Source organism: Glycine soja, chromosome 15 (assembly GCF_004193775.1).
Source record: "Glycine soja cultivar W05 chromosome 15, ASM419377v2, whole genome shotgun sequence".
Classification (NCBI taxonomy): Eukaryota; Viridiplantae; Streptophyta; class Magnoliopsida; order Fabales; family Fabaceae; genus Glycine; species Glycine soja.
The window spans coordinates 41590733-41613231 of record NC_041016.1 but is presented as its reverse complement, the minus strand read 5'-3'; the positions used below and the strand labels follow the sequence as shown (position 1 = coordinate 41613231).

The 22499-nt window shown below is 34.7% G+C and overlaps 4 protein-coding genes across 5 annotated transcripts; all 4 read right to left on the bottom strand.

The window, feature by feature from the left end:
• Positions 1-7257: 7257 nt before the first annotated feature.
• LOC114386155 lies at positions 7258-7842 on the bottom strand. Its single transcript, XM_028346148.1, has one exon. It carries the CDS (start codon positions 7840-7842, stop codon positions 7258-7260), a length of 585 nt encoding a protein of 194 aa, XP_028201949.1.
• Positions 7843-7920: 78 nt separating this feature from the next.
• On the bottom strand, positions 7921-8238 carry LOC114386154. Its single transcript, XM_028346147.1, has one exon. The coding sequence runs from the start codon at positions 8236-8238 to the stop codon at positions 7921-7923; it is 318 nt and encodes a 105-aa protein (XP_028201948.1).
• Positions 8239-13674: 5436 nt separating this feature from the next.
• Positions 13675-17897, bottom strand: LOC114387791 (putative disease resistance protein At3g14460). 2 transcript variants are annotated; one of them, XR_003661411.1, is made up of 3 exons: positions 14682-17897; positions 14421-14546; positions 13675-13851 (listed from the first exon to the last, which is right to left on the bottom strand). XR_003661411.1 is itself a non-coding variant. In XM_028347993.1 (2 exons), exon 1 carries the CDS (start codon positions 17858-17860, stop codon positions 14708-14710), a length of 3153 nt encoding a protein of 1050 aa, XP_028203794.1. In that variant the 5' UTR covers positions 17861-17897; the 3' UTR covers positions 14023-14546; positions 14682-14707. The 2 variants fall into 2 exon arrangements, 1 of the variants encoding a protein (XP_028203794.1); XM_028347993.1 differs by lacking the exon at positions 13675-13851 and having other exon boundaries at positions 14023-14546.
• A 1093-nt stretch (positions 17898-18990) lies between these two features.
• On the bottom strand, positions 18991-20279 carry LOC114386407 (putative disease resistance RPP13-like protein 1). The gene has a single exon (XM_028346410.1). The coding sequence runs from the start codon at positions 20096-20098 to the stop codon at positions 18998-19000; it is 1101 nt and encodes a 366-aa protein (XP_028202211.1). The 5' UTR covers positions 20099-20279; the 3' UTR covers positions 18991-18997.
• Positions 20280-22499: the final 2220 nt, after the last annotated feature.

The window sequence follows — 22499 nt, the reverse complement described above, 5'->3', positions numbered from 1 at the left end:
TCAACACTTGACAGGAGAATATGAAACTCTTGTGCTGCAAATTGATGTTCTGTTGCTGGACCATGTGACACAAGTTCAGTGATTCTCTCTTGCTCTTCGGATAAAATGATTATTTTCTCCACATACGACACTAGATCATCCACTGTCCATGTATTTCTCCCTTGTGACGACACCATGTAGTGTAATGTCTCTGCAACTTCAGCATGCAATTATTAGGTGTTCAAATTAATGGACTAAAATTTCATAAATAATTTGAACTTAAATATTCAAAAAACAAAAAATACCAATGTAGTTGTGTTTGCATTTTTAGGGTCAACAAACATCTTCATTTTTCGCCTATACCAGACCATATAGTCGTAGTTATAGCTCAGTAGGCCTTCTTGTCGAGGATAACCGTCGACCCTAAAATCAACTCGATTGTTCTATTGATTGATCATTGGGCCTAACAGTTGCCCCTAATTTTCATCATGTTTTTCTTTCAATGTTATGCTATGAATATTCAAGGGTTGCGAAGGACACCCTGGAATTGGTTGTTGCATTCCAAATTGTCTCAACACTCTATCAGGTTGGTGCCAATCAATAACTTGGAAACAAATTTAGTGGCACCATCGCCCACCACGCTACACTTCCAACTAACAAATTGGAGGCAACATTGACGTAACATTTGCTGTGTAAGGCTCCCACACAAACTGCATATAACAACACAATTGTTTATTTTCAGTGAAATATGACATATTATTTATTATTTAACCAATACATTAACATGTTCTTACCTCGTGTCGTTTCATAATATCTAATTTACGACGAAAAACTATCAAATCATCATTGCCGATATGTTGATTTCCATGTCGTAGTCACCTAAAAAAATTATAAATTAATATACGTTACATTATTAATTATTTTGAAATGAAATCTAATTTTTTAAACGACTAACCTGTGCCCAAGTGGTTTATTTTTTATTAGGGGAGAAGTCCTCTTTGGAGCCAAACTTGTACACTGTTATCATGCCCACATTTGTATTACCTCTAATTGATTTAATTTTATAATCGGTGGCGCTGCACATCTCTCTATATATAAATAAGCAAGTATGGTAGGTCCCCATGCATACATGCTGCACTCTCTAAAGTCCCGTAAAAATTGCAGGTACCTTAGGGAAACTTTGCTACTACCTTTGTCAACAAATAAGATACCTCCAATGAATCCTAGGATCCATGCACGGGTAAACCAAATCTACTTGTTGTAAGTTACCATCATGGTTATTTAATTCTGGAAAATGGTGAGCCAACCAACTTAATTTAATCATATTACCTTGAAGTTCACTTTCTTGTGGTCTGACTCCTAACAATTCTTCACATAAATCAACCCAATTAAGGTTTGTTGGACCAATTAATGGTGACTCATCCACACGGAGACCTAATAAAACAAAGACATCTTGAAGAGTAATAGTGCACTCTCCGCATCTCATGTGAAAAGTATGTGTTTTCGACCTCCATCTTTCTATTAAGGCACTAATTAATGCCGCATTTATTTTTAAATATCCCATCTTCATAATCTAATAAAAACCAGATTGCCGCAGTAGAGGAATAATTTCGTCTGGTATTTCTTATTGACCTTGATACGTGGGGACAACTCGTCTAATGTGTAATTTTCTATCTTCTTCCCCATTCTAAATATGTTCTGAAACATGCTTATCTTGCATCCATAAAACGTCACCATCAATTGGACTAGATTTAATTTTTATATTTGATGAACATGATGAAGAAGATGCCATTAATACTGTAAAATAAAATATAATACAATAAGTTGACAAAGAAATTTATAAATTATTTGTACATAATAAAAAAATTAAGTACATTTATAAAAATTTAATTAAATATATATAAAAAATAAATTATGTAACAGAATATGTAACAAAAATTAATATGCAAAGAATATATTATACAAAAAACAGAATATATATATATATATATATATATATATATATATATATATATATATATATATATTTGAATTTATATATTTGAATAACAAAATATATTATATAAATAAGAAAAATTAAATTAAATATATTCTACAAATAAATTAAAATACATGCAAAGACAAATTTAAATAAATAACAATATATATATATATATTTGAATAACAAAATATATTATACAAATAACAAAAATTAAATTAAATATATTATACAAATAAATTAAAATACATGCAAAGACAAATTTAAATAAATAATAGAATATATATTTGAATAATAACTTAGCATATACTTTTATAATATTAACATATATATGTAAAATAAATATAGCATACAACTTTATAATACCAAAAACAAATAATTTAAATATCAACAACACAATAAAAAAAACACAAAAAATATTAGCAAGGTACCAAAATTTGACACAACGAAGCACTGGACAGGGAAGACCACACCCCAAAGAGTGTTTCACCAGTAGAACAGCACAAGCTTTTCGCCACCACCACAAGTGGAATAGCACCAGGGAAGCAGATGAATGTGTTCATTCATTCCAGAGAGCGTTTTATATAAAGGGAACGAGACATCCATGCATCACGTGAAGCTTATTTCGCCACTACGAATGGCGACATCTTCTGAAAAGGTATTTTGCCACTGCCAATGGCGACACCCTCTGAAAAGCTTTTTCTGCTGCCTTCTGCGACCCTCAGCTACGTTCTGCTACTACGACCTACATGCTCGCGCCACGTCAATCCTATTTCGCCACTGCTAGTGGCGAAACCCCTACCTCACGTGTTTCACCAATGCCAATGGCAAAACCTGCTCCACGTCAGTCGCTGTTTCGCCAGCATGCATGGCGACTCACGTGTGTCACCAGCGTGCATGGCAGAATACTTGTAAAAATAGACCCTCTCCAGAATTAGTTTCAAAAGAGACCCGTTTTAAGAAATAGTTTCTAAAAGAAACCCCATTAGGTTAATTTGCCTAATTAAGGTGTTATTGGAGTTATTGTGAGTTTTTGATTTTTAGCTTAAAAATATATTTTTGAAACAAAAATGTATTCAGCAAAAAATGGATTGAGTTGGTTTTTTTACATATTTTTAAAAGAGTTTTTATCCATCTGAGAAACAATAAAAATATGTTTATTTTTTATGATTTTACTCTTTACCCCAATGCTCACTTTCCCTTCCCTTACCATTTCACGTTTCCTGTTCCCTTCACGGTGCTCACTCCCCCTCTCTCTCTAGATTGTGGTGGTGCTTAGATCTACGAGTAATGCTTAGATATGAGGTCTGCATTTAGATCCATTCGCTATAGTGGCTTTCATTATAACAGTGACGAGCCCCATTAGGCGGGTGTCCTATATTAGACCTTTGTAAATCAACCCCATTGGCACAGGCAAGTGCTGATCATGTACAAGATCGACGATGTCGGGGTCATCACCATGAAAACCTTCTTGATGTAGGGGTTAAGAGAGGGCAAAGAGGTTTCAGAAAAAAAATTAATTTTTTTTTAGATTTCAAGGGAAAAAAAAGCACTTTTTTTTTTTGTTTCTACGATTTTCTGAAAGTGGGTGCTTTTTGTTTAATTCTTGTCTAATTTTGAGTTTCTCAAATGGCATGTGGATAGGGTGGGTTTTTGATCAAGTAGAGTGGTGTTTCATATCCTGGTGCATTGGGTCTGTTTTGGTAGTGACTTGGTGTGATGAGTCGGAGAGGAATGAGGTGAACGAACTTGTGTAGTAGCGAGGAGGGGCTGAGGCGGTGAGGTTTGGGAGCATCGTCTTTGTTGGTGATTAGCATCTCTAGCTTGGGGAGTTTGGGAGCGGGAGAACCCAAATAGAAACACAACACAAACCCAGTAGATTTTCAAAATCAAAAGTTGAAATTAAGAATGGCAAAATCAAAAGTTGAATGAAAGAAATTGTTTCCTTGAATAATTCATTAAGCACCATTCGCTTATATACAAGATTACAAGCTAAAGATATATAAGCTAAAGATATGGCTAAAGATAAATCTAATAGATATAAAAACTATAAAACTGAAGATAAACCTAATAGCTAAAGATATGATCAAAGATAAATCTAATAGATATAACAACTATATAAAATCAGAATATATTATCATATCTTCTAACACACCCCCACAGTCGAAGCGGGAGGTCGAAGAACACTGAGACTGTCTCAAAAATCCTTAAATAACACCAAAGGAAGTCCTTTGGTAAATATGTCTGCAATCTGATAACAAGACGGGACATGTAAAACTCGAACTTGACCACAAGCAACCTTTACACGAACAAAATGTATATCCATCTCAATGTGTTTAGTGCGTTGATGTTGAACCGGATTACCCGCAAGATATATCGCACTCACATTATCACAATAAACCAATGTAGCCTTCTGGATCGGACAATAAAGCTCCAAAAGCAGATTTGACAACCAACATGACTCTGAAACTACATTGGCAACCCCTCGGTATTCAGCCTCTGCACTAGACCTGGACAAAGTAGTCTGTCGTTTAGCTGACCAAGAGATCAAATTATCACCAAGAAATACACAATACCTAGAAGTAGACCGTCTTGTATCCAGACATCCACCCCAATCATCATCCGTATAAGAAATAATAGTGGATGCATATGATGGATAAAGATGAAGACCATGGTCTATAGTACCCTGAATGTAGCGCAATATGCGCTTGAGAGCGTGCATGTGCTCATCCTTTGGGTCATGCATGAATAAGCACACCTATTGCACTGCATATGTAATGTCAGGTCTGGTAAAAGTAAGGTATTGTAAAGCCCCAGCAAGGCTCTTGTAGAGAGTCGGATCCTCAAATGGAGTGTTTGAGGTAGCACTAAGCTTTGGTTTAGTATTAACAGGGGTAGGTGATGACTTACAAGAAGACATGCCAGCACGATCAATAATCTCCATGGCATATTTGAGATAAAAACAAACCACCTGCATGATGAGTTACAACAATGCCCAAAAAATAGCTCAACTGTCCCAAGTCCTTCATAGCAAATTCCGAGCTAAGAAGGGTAATAATAGACTTACGAAGCCCATCAAAGGAAGCAGTCAAAATGATGTCATCCATATATAACAAAATATAAGCCATAGAACTACCTTGTCGATAGATGAAAAGAGAATGATCCGAAGTGCTATGAGAGAACCCGAGTGTATGAACAAAATCAACAAATCTCTTATACCAAGCCCGTGGTGCCTGTTTAAGCCCGTATAGAGACTTCTTTAACAGACAAACATGATTAGGTTTTTGCGGGTCCCTAAAACCCATAGGCTGATGCATGTAGACAGTCTCATTAAGTTCACCATGTAAGAAGGCATTTTTGACGTCAAGTTGATGAATGGGCCATGCCTTAGACAAAGCCAAACTCAGAATTGTGCGAATAGTTGCTGGTTTGACCACCAGACTAAATGTGTCACCACAATCTATGCCAACCTGTTGAGTTTTGCCATCACCTACAAGACATGCTTTATGCCTCTCAAAAGAACCATCAGATTTTTCTTTATGAGCAAAAATCCACAATGACCAAATTACATTAACATCAGGTGGACGGGGCACCAACTCCCACGTCTTATTTTTAATAAGAGCATCAAATTCATCATCCATAGCCTTTTTCTAATTCGGGTCCCGAAGGGCTGACATGGGGTTATGTGGCAGAGGGGATTTAGCAACAGTGGTATGAAGATTAAAGATCTTCTTTGGCTTAACTATCCCATGTTGGCTGCATGTAACAGCCCGAGGATGTGGGCTGGGATGTGAAGAATGGGCTGGACTAGGAGGAGGGGAAGTAGTCGCTAGACAATTCGTACAATTAACAATATTCTTCTTTGGCTCAATGGTTGGGCTGGTTGCAATATTAGGGGAGTTGGGCTCGAATGGAACTAGACCAGGAGTTTGAGCATTAGTAGTAGTGGATTGAGACACTAAATGGTGGACCACGTATGGGTTTGGGCCATCATCTAAGAAATCATAAGTCTGAATATGAGGAGTATGTAATTTAGCAAATGGAAATTGTGTCTCATCAAAAATGACATGACGACTTATAATTATTTTCCCAGAAGATAAGTCATAGCATTTATAACCACGGCGATTCGAAGGATATCCCAAAAAAACACATGGAGTAGAGCGGGGTTGAAGTTTATTTATGGTAGTGGAAGGAAATAGAGGATAACATAAACACCCAAAAACCTGAAGATGAGAATAGGTTGGATCCTTATGATAAAGAACCCTAAGAGGAGATTTATAGTTCAATAACTTATGAGGAAGAATATTGAGAAGGTAAGTCGCCATTTGCAAGGCATGATGCCAAAAGGAAGGAGGTAATGACGCATGGGCAAGTGAAGTACGAACAATATTGTTAATTGTACGAATTGTCCTTTTGGCTTTCCTATTTTGAGGACAAGTATGAGGACAAGACAATCGGAAAGAAATACCATTTATGAATGTGGAAGAAGCATATAATTTGTTTGAAAAAGGAAAAGTCCATAAAAATTTAGAATAATCATCTAACAACAAGATATAATATCGGTGCCCTGAGGAACTCATAACAGGTGATGTCCAAAGATCAGTGTGAACAATATCAAATGGCATAAGAGTATGAGAATGTGACAAAACAAAAGGTAACTTAATATGTTTTCCAAGAGAACATGAATGAAAAATACGAGAATCTCTAATTTGATTACATTCAATAAATTTATTCTTCCTAAGAGAATGCAAGATAGATACTCCCGGGTGTCCCAACCGCTCATGCCAAAGAGAAGGAGCTAAGGCAGCAAAAGTAGAGGAAGAAGTGGCTGGAGTGGTGGACTCGGTGATAGGATAAAGCGCCCCCCGACTCTCACACCTCATTAGAGGCATCCCTGTATGAAAATCCTTCACAAAAAAACTAAAGGGATCAAATTCAATAGTCACAGAGTTATCAATGGTAAATTTTCTAACCGATACTAATTTTTTGATTAGTTTAGGAGCATGAAGGACATTTTTCAAGGCTAAAGGAGAATGTGGGGAAGGCAAGTTAGTTTGACCATAACCACGAATAGGAATTGATTGGCCATTACCAACAGTGATACCACGATGGTTGCTCATATTAAAATAAGACGTGAGATTACCTGAGGTGGACGTCATATGAGAGGTGGCACCGATGTCCATATACCAATTCGGGTCCGGAGAAGTAATACCGAGGGTGTGCATTGCAGCCTCGATGTATGTTGGAGTAGGAGTTGTGGCTGTGTATGCCTGTTGAGGTCTGGACCCAAGAATACCGGGCTATTGGTGCAAAGGTTGCTGATAATTGGGCCTGGCCCATGGAGCAGTTGGGTACGGACAAGGAGGAACAACCCATTGCATCCATTGCCAAGGCCATTGTTGTCTTGCAGGCCAGGGGTTGTTTTGGGGCTGCTGTTGTCCACCCCCACGATTGCTGCCACCGCCACCACAGCCTCCCTTGCCAGCGCCTGAGTTATCACGACCACCAGTGTTGTTGCGATTCTTTCTAGAATTGCCACGGTTTGAATACCGTTTTCCACCATTATTTGTGCGGCGTGCTGATGAATGATCAGACATCTCTTGAGATTCATCCAAGTCACGAGCCACCATGGCGGAGGACAAGGTTTGAGCCGCCTTCTTGAGGTCGGATTCTTTGAGAACAAGCATCGACCGTGCTTGATAAAACTGAGGCAAGGGATCACTTTGACGGATGAGTGTGGCCACTCCCTTGTAGGGTTCAGTGAGATCGGACACCAATTGCAGAACCAACCTACTGTTATCGACCAGAAAGCCGACGATCTTGAGTTGATTCGATAGTGATTTGAGATGTTGACAGTAAGCAGAGACACTTGAAAAGGCCTCCATGTTTGTGTGGGTGAAATCATACTCAAGTGTAACGGCATGAGAGTGTTTGTTATCTTGGAATATATCATGCAACCTATTCTAAGCCTCCATTATAGTGATGTCGGGTTCAAGAATAGTATGTAAAAGATCATAAGAAATGATGGCATAAATCCATTGTAGAACGGTGGTGTCTAGTGTCAACCAGAGTTCTGTCTCCTCCTCCGTTGGTGGCGCCTTCTGCTTGTCATCCTGCAGAGGAATTATATGATCAATTACCTTATGGGATTGTGCGTGAATTTTGAAAAGTTCATCCCATGTCGCGTATTGGACATTTTCCATCTCAAGAATGATTGAGACATGATTCTTGATGTTGGATACAACAAGAGCAGGGTGAAAGGTAGATTTTGAGTCAGGCATGGTGATGGAGAAGAAGGGGAGAAAAAGAAGAAAGAGGTTGAACGACGCTAGGGCCTGTGTGTGGAAGGCTAAGGAAGGTTAAAAAATCTTTCCCTAAGCAATCTGATACCATGAAAGAAATTGTTTCCTTGAATAATTCATTAAGCACCATTCACTTATATACAAGATTACAAGCTAAAGATATGACTAAAGATAAATCTAATAGATATAACAATTATAAAACTGAAGATAATTAACCTAATAGTTAAAGATATGATTAAAAATAAATCTAATAGATATAAAAATTATATAAAATCAGAATATATTATCATATCTTCTAACATTGAAACTAAAAATGGAAAACGAAAATTGGATTTGTTTTTCAAATATTTCAAAACTAAAAATGAAAAATCACATCAAACTTTTGGTGGTGATTGTGAGTTTTCGATATTAAAATGTTATTTCAAAATGGAAATGTGTTTAGGTGTTCCAAAAAATTGGAACTGAGTTTGTTTTTTAATAGTTTTTAAAACAACTTTATCCTTTATTTGTGAAACAATAAAAATTAGTTTCTCTAGTTTTGTTGTGAGTTTACCCTAAATCTCAATCCCCTTTATGTTGCTCTCTCTCTCTCTTGATCTCTCTCAATATTCTAATTCACTCTCTTGAGGTGATCATCGTCGATTGGTCATAGAACATTAACTTAATGACAAAATAAACTTATAAAACTTAAACAACAGAATGTAATTGTCACACTTTTTACACATTTAGAAGTTAAATTAATATTTCTATTTTTTCAGGGAATTAATTGTCATCGGTTGACACGTTCAAAACTAAAATAGTTATTTATCCTACATTGTATTAGCAAATTATTTTTGTTCATATAAAAAGTTAATTCATTTCATTAATAAATATGCTATTATAATATGTTATATTATGAATACAAAAATATATAATATTTATATTAACATTTTAGTTTCTATTATTCAATAAATGAAAATATCTTAATATGTTAATTTTTTATTTTAGTAAATGATATTTTTAGTATATATACACACATACACTTTATTATGCGAACGACAATTTCTCATACGCTTTTAATACTTTCTTTTTCATTGATTAAAATTCAATAAAAATCACCAATTTTAATGAGACTATATCTCATTTAATGATTCTCTTCTACTTTAAATACATGACTCACTAAAATTGATTATTTCCACTAAATATAAACTAATTATAAAAGATATGTCAAAAAAATTTCACTAGCATTTCTCTTATTTTCAATTACAAACATCAAGTACAATGGGCGAGGATTGAAAGTGACTTTGTTTTCAAACATTTGAAAGTGAATCATTGATTTCTCTTGGGGGAATTGCCACAAATTGTCCCATTTGGATCCTTGTTTGTGGCGCCAGTTATTAAAAAATAAAGAAGAAGAAGATGGCATTTGTTGGTTTGAGCCCAACTTGAAACATTCATGACACCAAAGCAAATGCTTTGTGCTCCTTTGGACATTAGACGTAATAGAGATATCCACTTCAACAAGTTGGGGAATGGTGTGGTGTCACTGAGGGGCAAAAATAATTGTTATCTTTTAAGAAAAAAATATTTTTGTCTTATTTCTTAAGTTGAACGGAATTTCTGGAGGTGCAATGTTTTGCTAGCTAGGTTTTCAATGTTCCACCCATATGATCACACACAGACACACAAAGTTGATTAATGAAGTACTGAAAGGTGTCACTTTGACAAAATACAATTAATGAATCGATTAAATGACTTATTCAATCTTTCAAAAACATAAAAAGTTGTTTATATAATTTTCTCAAATTCAAAATAAAAGAATTGTGTATATTATGAAAAATAACAATATGCGTTTTTCATAAATATTGAAGGAAAAACGACCTATTGTTTGTTTTGATACGAAGATTAATTTGGTATGAGCTGAAAAATAAATGAAATTAATGAATTTATGATAAATTACTGAAATACAATATTCTTACCTTATTTAACGAAAGTATCAAATTGACATTAATTTTTATAAAAAAATTATATAAATACTTTACTTAAAATAACAGAAATTAATATATGTAAATTAATCATTGAAAGTTTTCTTGAAATTTGAATGACGAATTGAAGTTCATCTGTAGAAGGTGCTTTCATCTTAGAGACAGATAAGGATCATATATAAATAACTTGGGCGGTTGTCGTATATATATGATTTTTCATCATTTGCATAACTTGCATATGTAAGAACAAGCTCGGAATACAACGATATTCATTGACTCAATCATTTAAGTTCTCTTGGATTTTGCAAACCAATTGATAGTATATTATTATATACAGCTGAAATAGATCAGAACAACGAATGTGGGAAAAAAAGGTTGGAAAGAAGAGATACTCAAATTTCAAGATTCCTGAAAAACATAGAACACTAAAAATGTCGACTGAATCATATACACAGTATCTATTGGAAACTACAAATTGATGGAATCTTTTAATTTTATGACGGGAAAACTTCCTATATATGATATCTCTTACGATATATTTTTATTTTTGTCCTCTGTAAACCACTAAAATAATTGTCATTTATTAATAAATAAATTAAATATTACTTGTTAACTAGGATTATTTTTGCAAATATAATCTTTGTATGATAAAAATTAATCTAAAGGTTATGTTAATAATATGATGTATTATTAATTGGATGCAAGTGATTAATGTGTTAAAGTTAAATAGACATGGCAACAACGCAGGATGGGTATTGCCTCTCCCGTCCCCAACCCCGATTCCCCAACATATACTCATATCTGTCCCCGAAATCTAACTGGTTAAAATTTGTTACCTCATTCTCGTACCTGTTAAGTATCGGGTATCTCTGTTCCCGATTTAGATTCGTAAAAAAAAAAATTTGTAAAAAAATTATATTGAAAATTTGATTTTTTTAAAAAAATTTGATTGTTACACATTTATTTTTAACTACTCGTAATTGCAGAGCATTTATCTACAAAAATTATCAAGAAAAGAATCTTAAATTATGTAAAAATTATAAAAAAAATTAACAAGCAATTAATAAAATTTTAATAATTTCATCATCAAGGGCAAGTATGGGAATGAATATGGGACGGGTAGTGACATCCTCGACCCCGACCCCGATTAAAAAAGTCGGGTAATCCCCGAACCCAAACCCGATCAACTCGGGTATTTCCCGTCAAAGTCGGGACGAGTTTGGGCGGATACCCACGAGTACGAGTTTCATTGTCATGCCTAAAGTTAAGGTTGAATTATTTTTATAATATCTTAGTCTGATCTTTGGCAAAACTAATTATTGAACAAACTTTATTTACCTTTCGGTCACACTTCAGATTAGTCAGAATTTATTTTCTTTGATGAACTAGAGGATTAAGACAAAAAAATATATATCATGTTATTAATATAAATTTTTAATATTTATACTAATAGTTTAATTTTCATTGGAAAAATCTATGCTAAGAAAAATAATTGTAGCACTTGTTAATAAACAACCATTTTTTTATAATGACATATTATTTTTGTGTTCATCGCTACTTGCAGAGTATACTGATGTAAGCAATGCTAAAGAACATAAATGAGTTATTCACGACTGATATTGCATGTATTTCGTGTATATTTAATTTTTTTTTTTGAAAAAGGAATTGGGGGTTGGGGGAGGGAGGTGTAACTTGTTAATTCCTAGTTATTTAATTTTCTTATTTTTTAAGGAAATTTTGAGTCACACTCATTTATCTTTAAATAAATGAATTTTAGATTAGAAAATATTATGTATTCTGTTTCTAATTTTTATTAGGCTTTTTGTTCTTAAACTTTTGTGTTTTATTTTCTAATCTTAGTTTTTAAGTTTTTAGAAGTTATCTCGTCTATTTCAATATTTTTCTCCACCTCTATTCTAATATTTTTAGTTTTTATTAAGATTTTATTTTCTTACACTTCTCTGTTTTATTTTCAAATTTTATTTTTTAAGTTTTTAAAAGTTATCTGGTCCATTTCAATTTTTTTCTCCACCCTTGTTCATCTCCTGCATAGTTCTTTATGCCTCTTGTTGTGCCAGCTGGAGATAATAAACTAGGTTTGTCCAACCAAACCTAACCTATTTAATGAAAGATATGAGTGGGCTAATCTAACAAAAGACTAAAATTACTTAATGCAGTCCACTTTTTTGCTTGGTGCATCCCATTATGCTCCTTGGTAGTGGTTTACTCCACCCATTGCCACTAGAGGTGGTGTTATTGTGATGTAGCTGACGAAAGGGAGACACGATGGCATAGGAGTCAAAGAGTGTGCCATCGTGAAATGGAAGCAAAGATAAAATTTAGAAATCATAATTTCAGATTGAGTAATTCGCAATACAAATGTATTATGGTACTTGGGGGTAGAGCGACATAATGGTGAGTTTGGTGTGGTGTGGAGGTTCGTGTGAATCACAATGATGCGCATGGCGATGGTGGGTGGTGGTTTGGTGCGGTATGGAGGTGGCGGTGGGTGGTTGAGGTGGTGTTGGGTGGAGCTGGGTGTGATGGCCATGAGGTTTGTGGGAGAGGAGGCTATGGCAGAGGAAGGATAAAAAGGAAATATTAGGAATTTTGGAGATACATCAAGTAAAATGGAGTGCATTAAATAATTTCATAAAAAAAATCATATAAATAGAGATTTGAATAGATTTTAGATCATTTTTGAGCTTGTGACTAACTTGGCTTGAACTTCACTCAATGTAATATAGAGCTTAAGCCCTTAAACTTTAAATTTCGAACACAAATTAAATTTATACGTTTTTAGTCTAATTAGATATGGTTCAATTTGGGCTTAACCTCCAAAAACTCGTACCAACTATACTTCATTAAACTTGATCCTTGCTTTAGAAAGTTGAATTCTTTTGGACTCTACCCACTATAACTTATATACAACCCACAATGAGTCCACAACTAGCTCAACTTAAACTAACAATGTTAAATTAGGGCAATGAATTTTTAGCTCCAATTAAATCTAGGATTTTTTTTTATACTGAACTTAGACCTTGTATAGAGCATGTGAAAATTGATCTTTGACCCGAACTTAGACCTTGTTAGGGGTAGCAATAGGCCATACCCCTTGACATCAGAGGGGTACATAAACTTCAAATTATTTATTTTGCACAAATAATGAAATGTTTGATCCTCAATATCTTTAGTCACAAGAAAATAATTTTCATTGTGTATTGGCAAGGGGGACCACTTAAACATAAATGCAAACACATTTTCATTTTGTATTGTGACTAATAAAAATGTGGAGAGACGTCGAATACAACCAAGGAAGACTGTGCAGCTGAGGAAGATTCTGAAGTGGTGGAGGAAAGGCATTGTTGGTTTCGATCATGTTTTCTGGTAAGCTATGGACTCAATATCATAAGAAAAGATTATTTTATTCTAATTTTAACTTGTATCCAGTAGTCATGTACAAAAGTTACGAGACCTCAATAGCTCAAAAGCTAAGAGTACACGAGAAACAGTAAACACGGTGAAAATTTGTTACAACAACTATTTCAAAATGACATATACATGTTCATTCTATAATGTAGCACACATGTTTTCAAACCTTAACGTCAAATACAAGAAAGAGGAGTTCCTGAAATTTATCAATAGAATGATGATTAGTTGAAGGCAAAATTTATCATATAACATATTAACAAAAAAAGAAAAAGTATAGAGCTTTGTTTTTTCGAAATAACCTCAAACTGCCTGATCTTAACAAATCTGGCATTCTACTGAAATATTTCTAGTTACTTTTGTGTTGGAAGATATATGTTTGTATTTATTATGATTATGCCTCTCTCAATGCTGTTATCAGATTGGACTTGTAAGCCAAAAGTTATGTGCAAGGCATGAGCAAATAGACTTTTAGAGATGTTGATTCAATCTCTTCTACAAACAAACATAATATTTCTTTTTTTGGAAAGAAAGATGCAATGAACTTCAAAAGTCAGGTACATATATCTGCTCTTTAAGTATTCTCACATTAGGTTCAGATTTGAGAGAATCTATTTGAAGCTATGTGCTGGTTGCTTTGAAAAGAGAATATTATTACACAGGACTCCCTGAAAGATATCCGAGAGTTGACCTTAAATTACCAAATGGTATGATCTAATGATTTGGTTGCTGTAATTTAGATTTAAGGGAACATTTAAGATTCCATACCTGGAACCATGGATGATTCATTACTCATGTACCCTTTTCCAGTCTGAAGATCCTATCATAGACAAGGACTTGACTCGCCAACAGGTTCCCTCATTAGTGTGACATAGATACTACAATGTGGTAAACCTGAGATTGAAAAAGGGAAGTATGAAGAAACTAAAATGATGTTATGAAAAATAATGCAGAGAAAGATATAGTTAGTTCTTGTAAATAATAAGGAGGAAGAAGTAATAATTTAATTCATCATCTTCTAAGTTTTACCTATTCATAAAGCTAGACAAAATTCTTCAATCCTCATAATCCGAGTCATAGATAAATTTGCCATCAATCTCAACATAAGGAACGTCAGCAATCTTCAACCAGTCTCTCCCTTTATCTTTCCTGCACTGTTCTTTCAGGAAAGGACAGTCTTGTATATATAGCTCCAAAAGTGAGGAAGGAAGGCCCTTTTCTGGTAAACATAAGAGCTTGGGACAGTTATAAATAGAAAGCTCTTCAAGAGAGGTAAGGTATTTAAACCCCGAGAAAGGTAGGAATGTTAGATTTGAGAGATGTCTTAGGGTTAGGCTAGATAAAGAGGTAAGTTTATGAAAGCCCTCTGATGACAGGTTTTCCAAGTGTGGAAAGCCTTGAACAGTGAGGCTAGTTAAAGTGGATGGAAGCATTGTCCCCAGCTTTTCAAGTGGCATAAACAAATTTCCACCTATGATGGTGAGGTCCCTAAGAAAAGAGAGCTTGTATAAGCCCCAATTGAACATTGCTTCACAGGCATTATGGTCATTGATCCAAAGGGATGTTAAGTTGTCTGGAAAGTTTATTTCCGGAAAATATTGAATGCTTGGACAGTATCCAATCTCCAGCTCTTTCAGGGAGTCGAGATTGTACATGCTGTTCGGCAGGGCCACTAGTTTCTCACAGCTCATGATGGAAAGTTCTGACAGACTTGAGGCGGGCAAACCTTCTTCTGGGAAGGAAACCAAATTTGGGCAACCAATAATTTTGATCTCCTTTAAATTCACAAGGAAATGCAATCCTTCAGGGAGGGATTTGAGGTTTTCACAGTTCCATATCTGAATAGATTCCAAGGAGGTGTTTCTGTGCAACCTGTTTGCTATTGACTCAAGCTTTGGACAGGATTGAATCTCCAGTCTCTCAATACTTTTTGGTAATTGGCCTTTCATTGACAAGCACGATAGCTCTGAACAATTCCAAATGAACAAATGTTTGACAGATTCAGGTAACTCACCACTTCTTGATATGCAGGTGAGAGATGGACACCAGCCAATGTACACATACTCCAAATGAGAAATGATTGTGCTACCATGCTGTACATTGTCATCATGCATAATTATTGATGAAGAAGTGCATGTTCCATTATCCAGTAAACATCTCAAGTTCTTGCAATTTGATATCTCCAATGATTTCAGAGAGTGAGGCAGTTGATCCATTGTGACAAAGACTATGGAATCACAGTGACATATGTACAAGCGTTCGAGAAAATGGCTGTTGACCATTAGTACTTTAGGTATAGATTTCATGATGTTGCAATTTCTAATCTCAATTAATCTGAGAATAGATGACAAACCATGTGGATTCTTCTCAAGCCAAACCTCATTTACCCATAAATCATTCAGAACTGTTTCATCAAGAGCACAACTGACAATTTTGAGTTCTTCTACAGTTTTGAAAGCCTGCACTAACCTCTCCATTAAGAATGTGAACTCCAAGATTCTGGAAACAGACATTGAATTCAGTGAATTGAATTCATTTGCGCAATTAAGGACCAAGCCTTTGCATCCTTCAATTTCTAGTTTGTAGAGCACAGGAAGGCTTGAAATGGTAACCAGCAATTGTTCACATTCTTTAACTATTACATGTTTGAGAGAAGGGAGATTTTCTGGTAGTTTACCTAAAAGTTTGGGACACTTCACAATGAAAAGCTGTTGCAAAGAAGAAAACATGTCATTCTGCTCATTGTTATCTGAGAGGAACCAATTTTCCCATTTTTCCATGTCCATAAAGTATAGTCTCTCCAAGGAAGGAAAAGGTCTTAAGCAAGCATTACCACAGAACTCACCATCGATACAACATACTTCTTTCATTCCAATGATGTAAAGTTCTTTGAGGGCATGAAGGTTTCCAAGTGCCGGCAAAGATGTACAATGTGCACAATCTTTCAACTTTAAGAACACTAGGCTCTTGTAGGATGGATCTCCTATCCATTTTGGGAAACTCGTACCACCATAGCACTTAATAGTAAGCTTTGCAAGATTTTTGTGAGGTTGTAGCATCTGAAGCACTTCTTTTGCTCTTTCAGTATGTGACTGATTATTCATACAACTAGTCCACTTCAATTTCAGCACATCAATGCCTACCTTTTTATTTATCATAGCTTCACTTGCCTCTCGAGTGTCAGTCACATGCTCTAACCTGGACACAGAAAGTACTCCTCGGATATTTGACAGCTTCATCAATTCTCCTATCCCACTTGAGCCTACAACAAAATTTGACAAAGTTTGAAGATGTGTCAATTTACCAATACCATGTGGCATACGTGTTAAAGAATGAGATCTGGTGATATCTAGATGACGTAGGTTGATCAAATCACTCATGTTTGATGGCAGTTCTTCAAGATTAAAACAATCTCTCAGTAGTAATGTTTGCATATTGCATAGACTGCAGATTGATTCTGGCAACTGTCTGAGGTCAGTCGAAGAAAGATTCAGGTAGCGTAGAAGATTCAAATTGCTAACCGAATTTGGAAGCTTACTGATGAAATATCCACTCAATGATAATGCCCTCAAGCATCTTAACTCAGGTAACAATTCAAAAGGAACATGATTAGTTATGTAGGACCATTCTTCTAGCCTTCGATGCTTTAGAGGGAGGAATGTTCTTAAGGACTTGGCTTCTTTAAAGGCCTGAAACATTTGAATACCATCATATTCACCACCAACGTATGATGCATACCGAGTCATTTTGGAAATTTTCTTTTTCTTTTGTTTGTGAGATTGAAAATTATTGTCCAATTTGAAACAGGACTCTCCAGCCACCCATTGAGCTAGATCATTTATAAGGTCATGCATTACATACAATGATCTGTTGCTACTTGACTTCTGAAAAAGTGATGCAGAGAGTAGCTCTTGAAAGTACTCATGGCCAACATCTTCCATTTGCTTCTGTGATTTTTGCTCTAAAAGTCCTTCAGCCATCCATAGCAACACTATCTCTTTCTCCTCAAATTCAAAGCCTTTTGGTAGTATGGAGCAGTATGCAAAACACCTCTTCAGGTATGAAGGAAGCTGATTATAACTCAATCTTAATGTTTGGAGGATGTTACTTTCCTCCTCTGCAAGATCCCATATTTCAAAATCCATTACATTTTCCCAGTCTCTTGCGTCTTTCTGTGAGGACAAAATACCCCCAAATGTTGTTGCCATTAATGGCGAGCCTTTGCATTTCTCAGCAATCTTCTTACCTATTAAAAACTACAGGAATTTAGGTATGGAAGTGATATATGAATATTATTTGAATCCCATATAAAATACAAGGAGTTGTACTTATTTATGATCCTAGAGTTTTACAGTGATAAATATATGAAGGGAGAAATGTCTTTTTAGTTCATACGTTTTTGGTCAAACGTGGTTAAAGTCCCTGTACTTTCACATTGATGATTTTAGTATTTAAACTTGAAAAAACATGTGGATTTAGTCTCTCTTCTCTAATAATTTATCATCTTTTTTAAAACATGTTTTTATTTTAAAGTTTGAGGATCAAATTCATTGATATAAAAGTATAAAGATCTTGACCATGTTTGATTGAAAGTACAAGGACTAAACACACATTTTTCCCATAAATGAAATAGAGAAAGGAAATCAATTAATTAATTAACCACAAAAATAAATAAAAACACAAAATAGGTCCTGGGGGGAGGAGATCAAGTTCCATGAACTAAACACAGAGAAAAAGAAAAACTATTCTTTAAGGTGGATATTATAGCTCTAATACCATATTCAAATGGCAAGGAATTAGGTAAGTAAGGAATATATGAATATTATTTGAAGTACATATAAATACAACAAATAAGACAAAGGTGTATTTGCATAGCCTCATATTGCACGTGTTATGATTGGCAATGTATATCCGTTTAGGTGCTGATCCAATGTGGAGTACAAGGGTGTATTTGCTGGGTGATGTTTGTGGATGATGGTGGACTGTTCGTTTTGTCTGTGGATCTATTTGGCGTGGAAGTACCTTCATAAAGATGAACTTATGTGCAGTTTGGTGTGTGTTGTCTTGTGTTGGATCGTGACTAGATTCAGGGGGAGACAATGTTGGTCTTTTAATATTTGCTAAGTGGTGGGGATAAATGATGGTTATTTAATATTTGCTAGCATGTTCAAATATACGGTGAGCCATTTTTATTTCTTTAAACTCTTGTATTCTTTTGTTGGGTATTACTTGTACCTAACGTTATATATTTAAATCCTTTATTTGCTGATAAAAAAAAATACAACAAATAAGACAAGACAATCAATCAATTACAAATAATGACACTAATTATGCCAAACAAACATTTAAATGCATCTATCAACTTTGCTAACATTACCAATTTCTGCAAAAGCTTGATTTGCATCAATAGTTTTACTCCTAAAAGCATGCTGCACAAACACTGACCAACAGTCCTTATCAGACAATTGGTTGACATGGTGAGATTCAACAGTTCCCATCATGTTGGCAACTTCTGCACTCCTTGTTGTTACAATAACTGAGCTTCCCCGTGCAGCTCCTCTGAATGGAGCTACCAGCTTAATCCATTCATTGTAATTCTTGTTCCAAACGTCATCCAGAACAATCAGAAACTTCTTGCCACTCAAGACTGCTCTGAGTTTAACTTGAAGCTGATGTAAGTTATTGAAATCACAGGTTACGCAAGTGACTGACTCTAGAATTTTTCTAGTTACAACCTTGACATCAAAATCATAAGGTACAGATACCCATGCCTTGAGTTCAAAGTGCGTATTCACCTCGTCATCATTGAACACAACCTGAGCCAATGTAGTTTTCCCAATCCCTGGCATTCCCACAATGGGAATGACCAAGACTTCATCACCATGACTTGGCCTATTCTCCATCAGGAACTGGATAATCTTCTTTTTGTCATTATCTCTGCCATGAATATAGGACTCGTTCACCATGGAACTTGTTTCATTGATTTTGTATGAACATCCAGCAGCAACCTCACTTAAACCAAGCTCATGCCTTTCATTTGCAAGAGTCGCCAGTCTCTCAGTGATCGCCTTCATGTTAGATTCCATACTTGAGCTGAGAGAAGTTGGGAAAAGATTCCATACATGAGCAAAGGTGGTTTGAACCTGAGATTGAGACATCGATTCCAACCTCCTCTTCAATACTTCAGTAGCAAACCTATCTAGAACATCTTCTGCATCAAAAGCAACATCTTTAAGCTCAACTAGCCACATTCTCACAGCCTCATTCTTTAAATGGTTGTCTTCTGCATCATTAAGTACTGCTTTGAGGAGCAGCAAAGTCTTCTGAAATTTCTTTAGGATTTTGCTTTTGTCTCCTGCAAGAATAACCTCTATAACATTCTTTGAGGCCAGCCTGTCAAACAAAACTTGAAGGAAAGCTGACAAAAATGCTTCTCCTACAGGCATGGCTACTGTGAAAACTTGAAGAGCAGAAGAGGAAAAACACTGGATTACAAATTCTTTGTAAGAAAAATCTGTTGTCTAGAGGATTATGGTAGAAAATTGAAAATCTACGTGAATATAAATGTTTAAATGTATAATTCAGCAATTGTGTATAATTTAATCCTGATAACAAAAGTGGCGAGCAAAAGGGTTGAAAATAGAAACATCCTAGTTTTTCGAATGCCGTTTGTACTACATGTAAAGCATATGCTGGTCTTAAATTCTTCTGTCAACGTTGGTAATGAGATACACATGATAGTGACGCTTTGTCTATATTCTATATCAATGATATTTAATTTGTTCAAATTGTCAAAGTGGGGACAAGCTCTAAATTCATGCAATTGTCATGTAATTTTAAGCTAAGACAAAAAAGGAGAAAGTACAAATGTGCAATAACAGCAAGAAGAGTTGAAATACAAATTCAAAACTATATTGAACAATTCGCTTATGGAATATTTAAATATAGTTAGGGCTAAAAGATAAAAAAACAAGAGAAAATGATACATCTTTAAAAAGAACAATACAGGAAAAAACAAAGACAAAATCACAGCCAAAGAGGCTAACAAATATATTGGAATTGATCTTTCAATAGAAATATCAAACGTGAAGACTCAAAGAAAGCAATCATGAACACATCATACAGACTATATCTGAGAATTAACTAGCGTATTGATTAACTTCCCATCGATGATAAGAAATTCATAATTCCAATAAGTTTTCTCCTTGGACAAAAAAAAGGACTTTTCTTCCCAAATTTATCCAAGTTATATTCATTTCAAGAACTCAAACCCAAATGCTTAAGTCAAGAAATGTTGTTGGTCCAATTAGTAAGGATCAAACTCATATTATACGAGAATGTGAATTCAAATCCTGCCGACAATATGAGAAATTAGTTGGTGGATGATTTGTAAGTATTTTTTTAAATGCTTTTTAGCCTTGAGACATGTTATGACCTTAGTGGGCCGTCAAAATTCAACTCAGTTAAACTTTTCACTACAAAACAAAAAACACCTAAATGCTTATTTTTTTCCCTTATGTTCTGCAATAAATTAAATATTTCCTTTTTGAAGGCTTTAAAGATGTAGCTTCTTAGTTCTAACATTTATTACCAGTTTTCGCCTTTAAGAGAAATTGATTTTTCTTCTTTTCGGTGTGCTTTTACAATTGAGACATCTCTACTAAATCATTTTGCTAGTTTTGTCTATGGTTAGATCTATTTTTTATAGGATAAAATGACTCAATTTCTACGAAAAGGTAATTTAAATTTTTAAAACATTGTTGAAATTTGACGGTAATTAAGCTTTGGTATAACAGATACAGATGCGACTTAATATCAGCAAATGTCCAAGGAAGTACTTTCCTAGCAATTTCTCAAATCTAATTCTGCCAGTATGATACAATTAGGTCGGGACAGATTGGCATATATAATATTTAATTGATATCATATACCAAAAACTAAGTCAACTCAAAAAATTATCCAAGTCATTATTAATTGGTATATGTGATGATATTTAATTGATAAGTTTGCTTACATATGATGTGATATAATAGTAAAAAATTTGACAATGTGTACAAGAAAACATTGGAAGAAAGAGTTAATTAACCTTTATAAATAAATATCAGTGCCTTGAAAATTAATCTTCGATCAACTCTCAATTGGGGATACCTGAAACTGGGGTTTGTTGCTTATGGTAGGTCAAATCAAGAACCACGATCATCACAAATATGTATGATCACGAACCCCAACTCAGTTTCTAGCTCGTAGAACATAGCAACACATAAATACAAATAGTCTGAGGTGTGTGTTAGACACACTATCCTCAAGAATTTATCTGCGTAAAGCACAAATTCTTCAGAATTTAACAAGCCCATCCCAAATCAATTGTGTATCAAAACTAGCAAGTAAGAGATCAATAAAGAACCCAAAGAGAGACAGGGGTGGGATTGTGTTTTTCAGAATGTGAAAGCAATAGGGAGAACATCCCTTTTATAGATAGAAAATGAGTCTAACTGTCATATTTAAGGTTTTAAAATAGTAATTAAGGCCATTAAATTTGCATCATACAAGCCTTTGAAATGGAAATTGTTCGAAGTTTAAAAATAACAAGTATAAACCTTTTGAAATACTAAAAAAAATACAATAATCTCCCACATATTTCAAAAGGTTTCTAGGTTCTCATCTAGGATGTAATGTGTCAGACCCGAGTGTACAAGCTATATGAACATAAACTAGTAAGACTTAATAACACATGTCCACAACGTTTTTGGTGTAGCAAACTATATGAACCAAAATCATATGATATAAATTAGTGGTCTACCAATCACATTACAATCCCACAATTCTTGTCATTGTCGTAGTTTTGTG

Bases quoted from the DNA above. Each gene is read 5' to 3' on its own strand.
- LOC114386154 (XM_028346147.1), bottom strand. From the start codon at position 8,238: ATGCCTGACTCAAAATCTACCTTTCACCCTGCTCTTGTTGTATCCAAC.
- LOC114386155 (XM_028346148.1), bottom strand. From the start codon at position 7,842: ATGGAGGCCTTTTCAAGTGTCTCTGCTTACTGTCAACATCTCAAATCA.
- LOC114386407 (XM_028346410.1), bottom strand. From the start codon at position 20,098: ATGCCTGTAGGAGAAGCATTTTTGTCAGCTTTCCTTCAAGTTTTGTTT.
- LOC114387791 (XM_028347993.1), bottom strand. From the start codon at position 17,860: ATGGCAACAACATTTGGGGGTATTTTGTCCTCACAGAAAGACGCAAGA.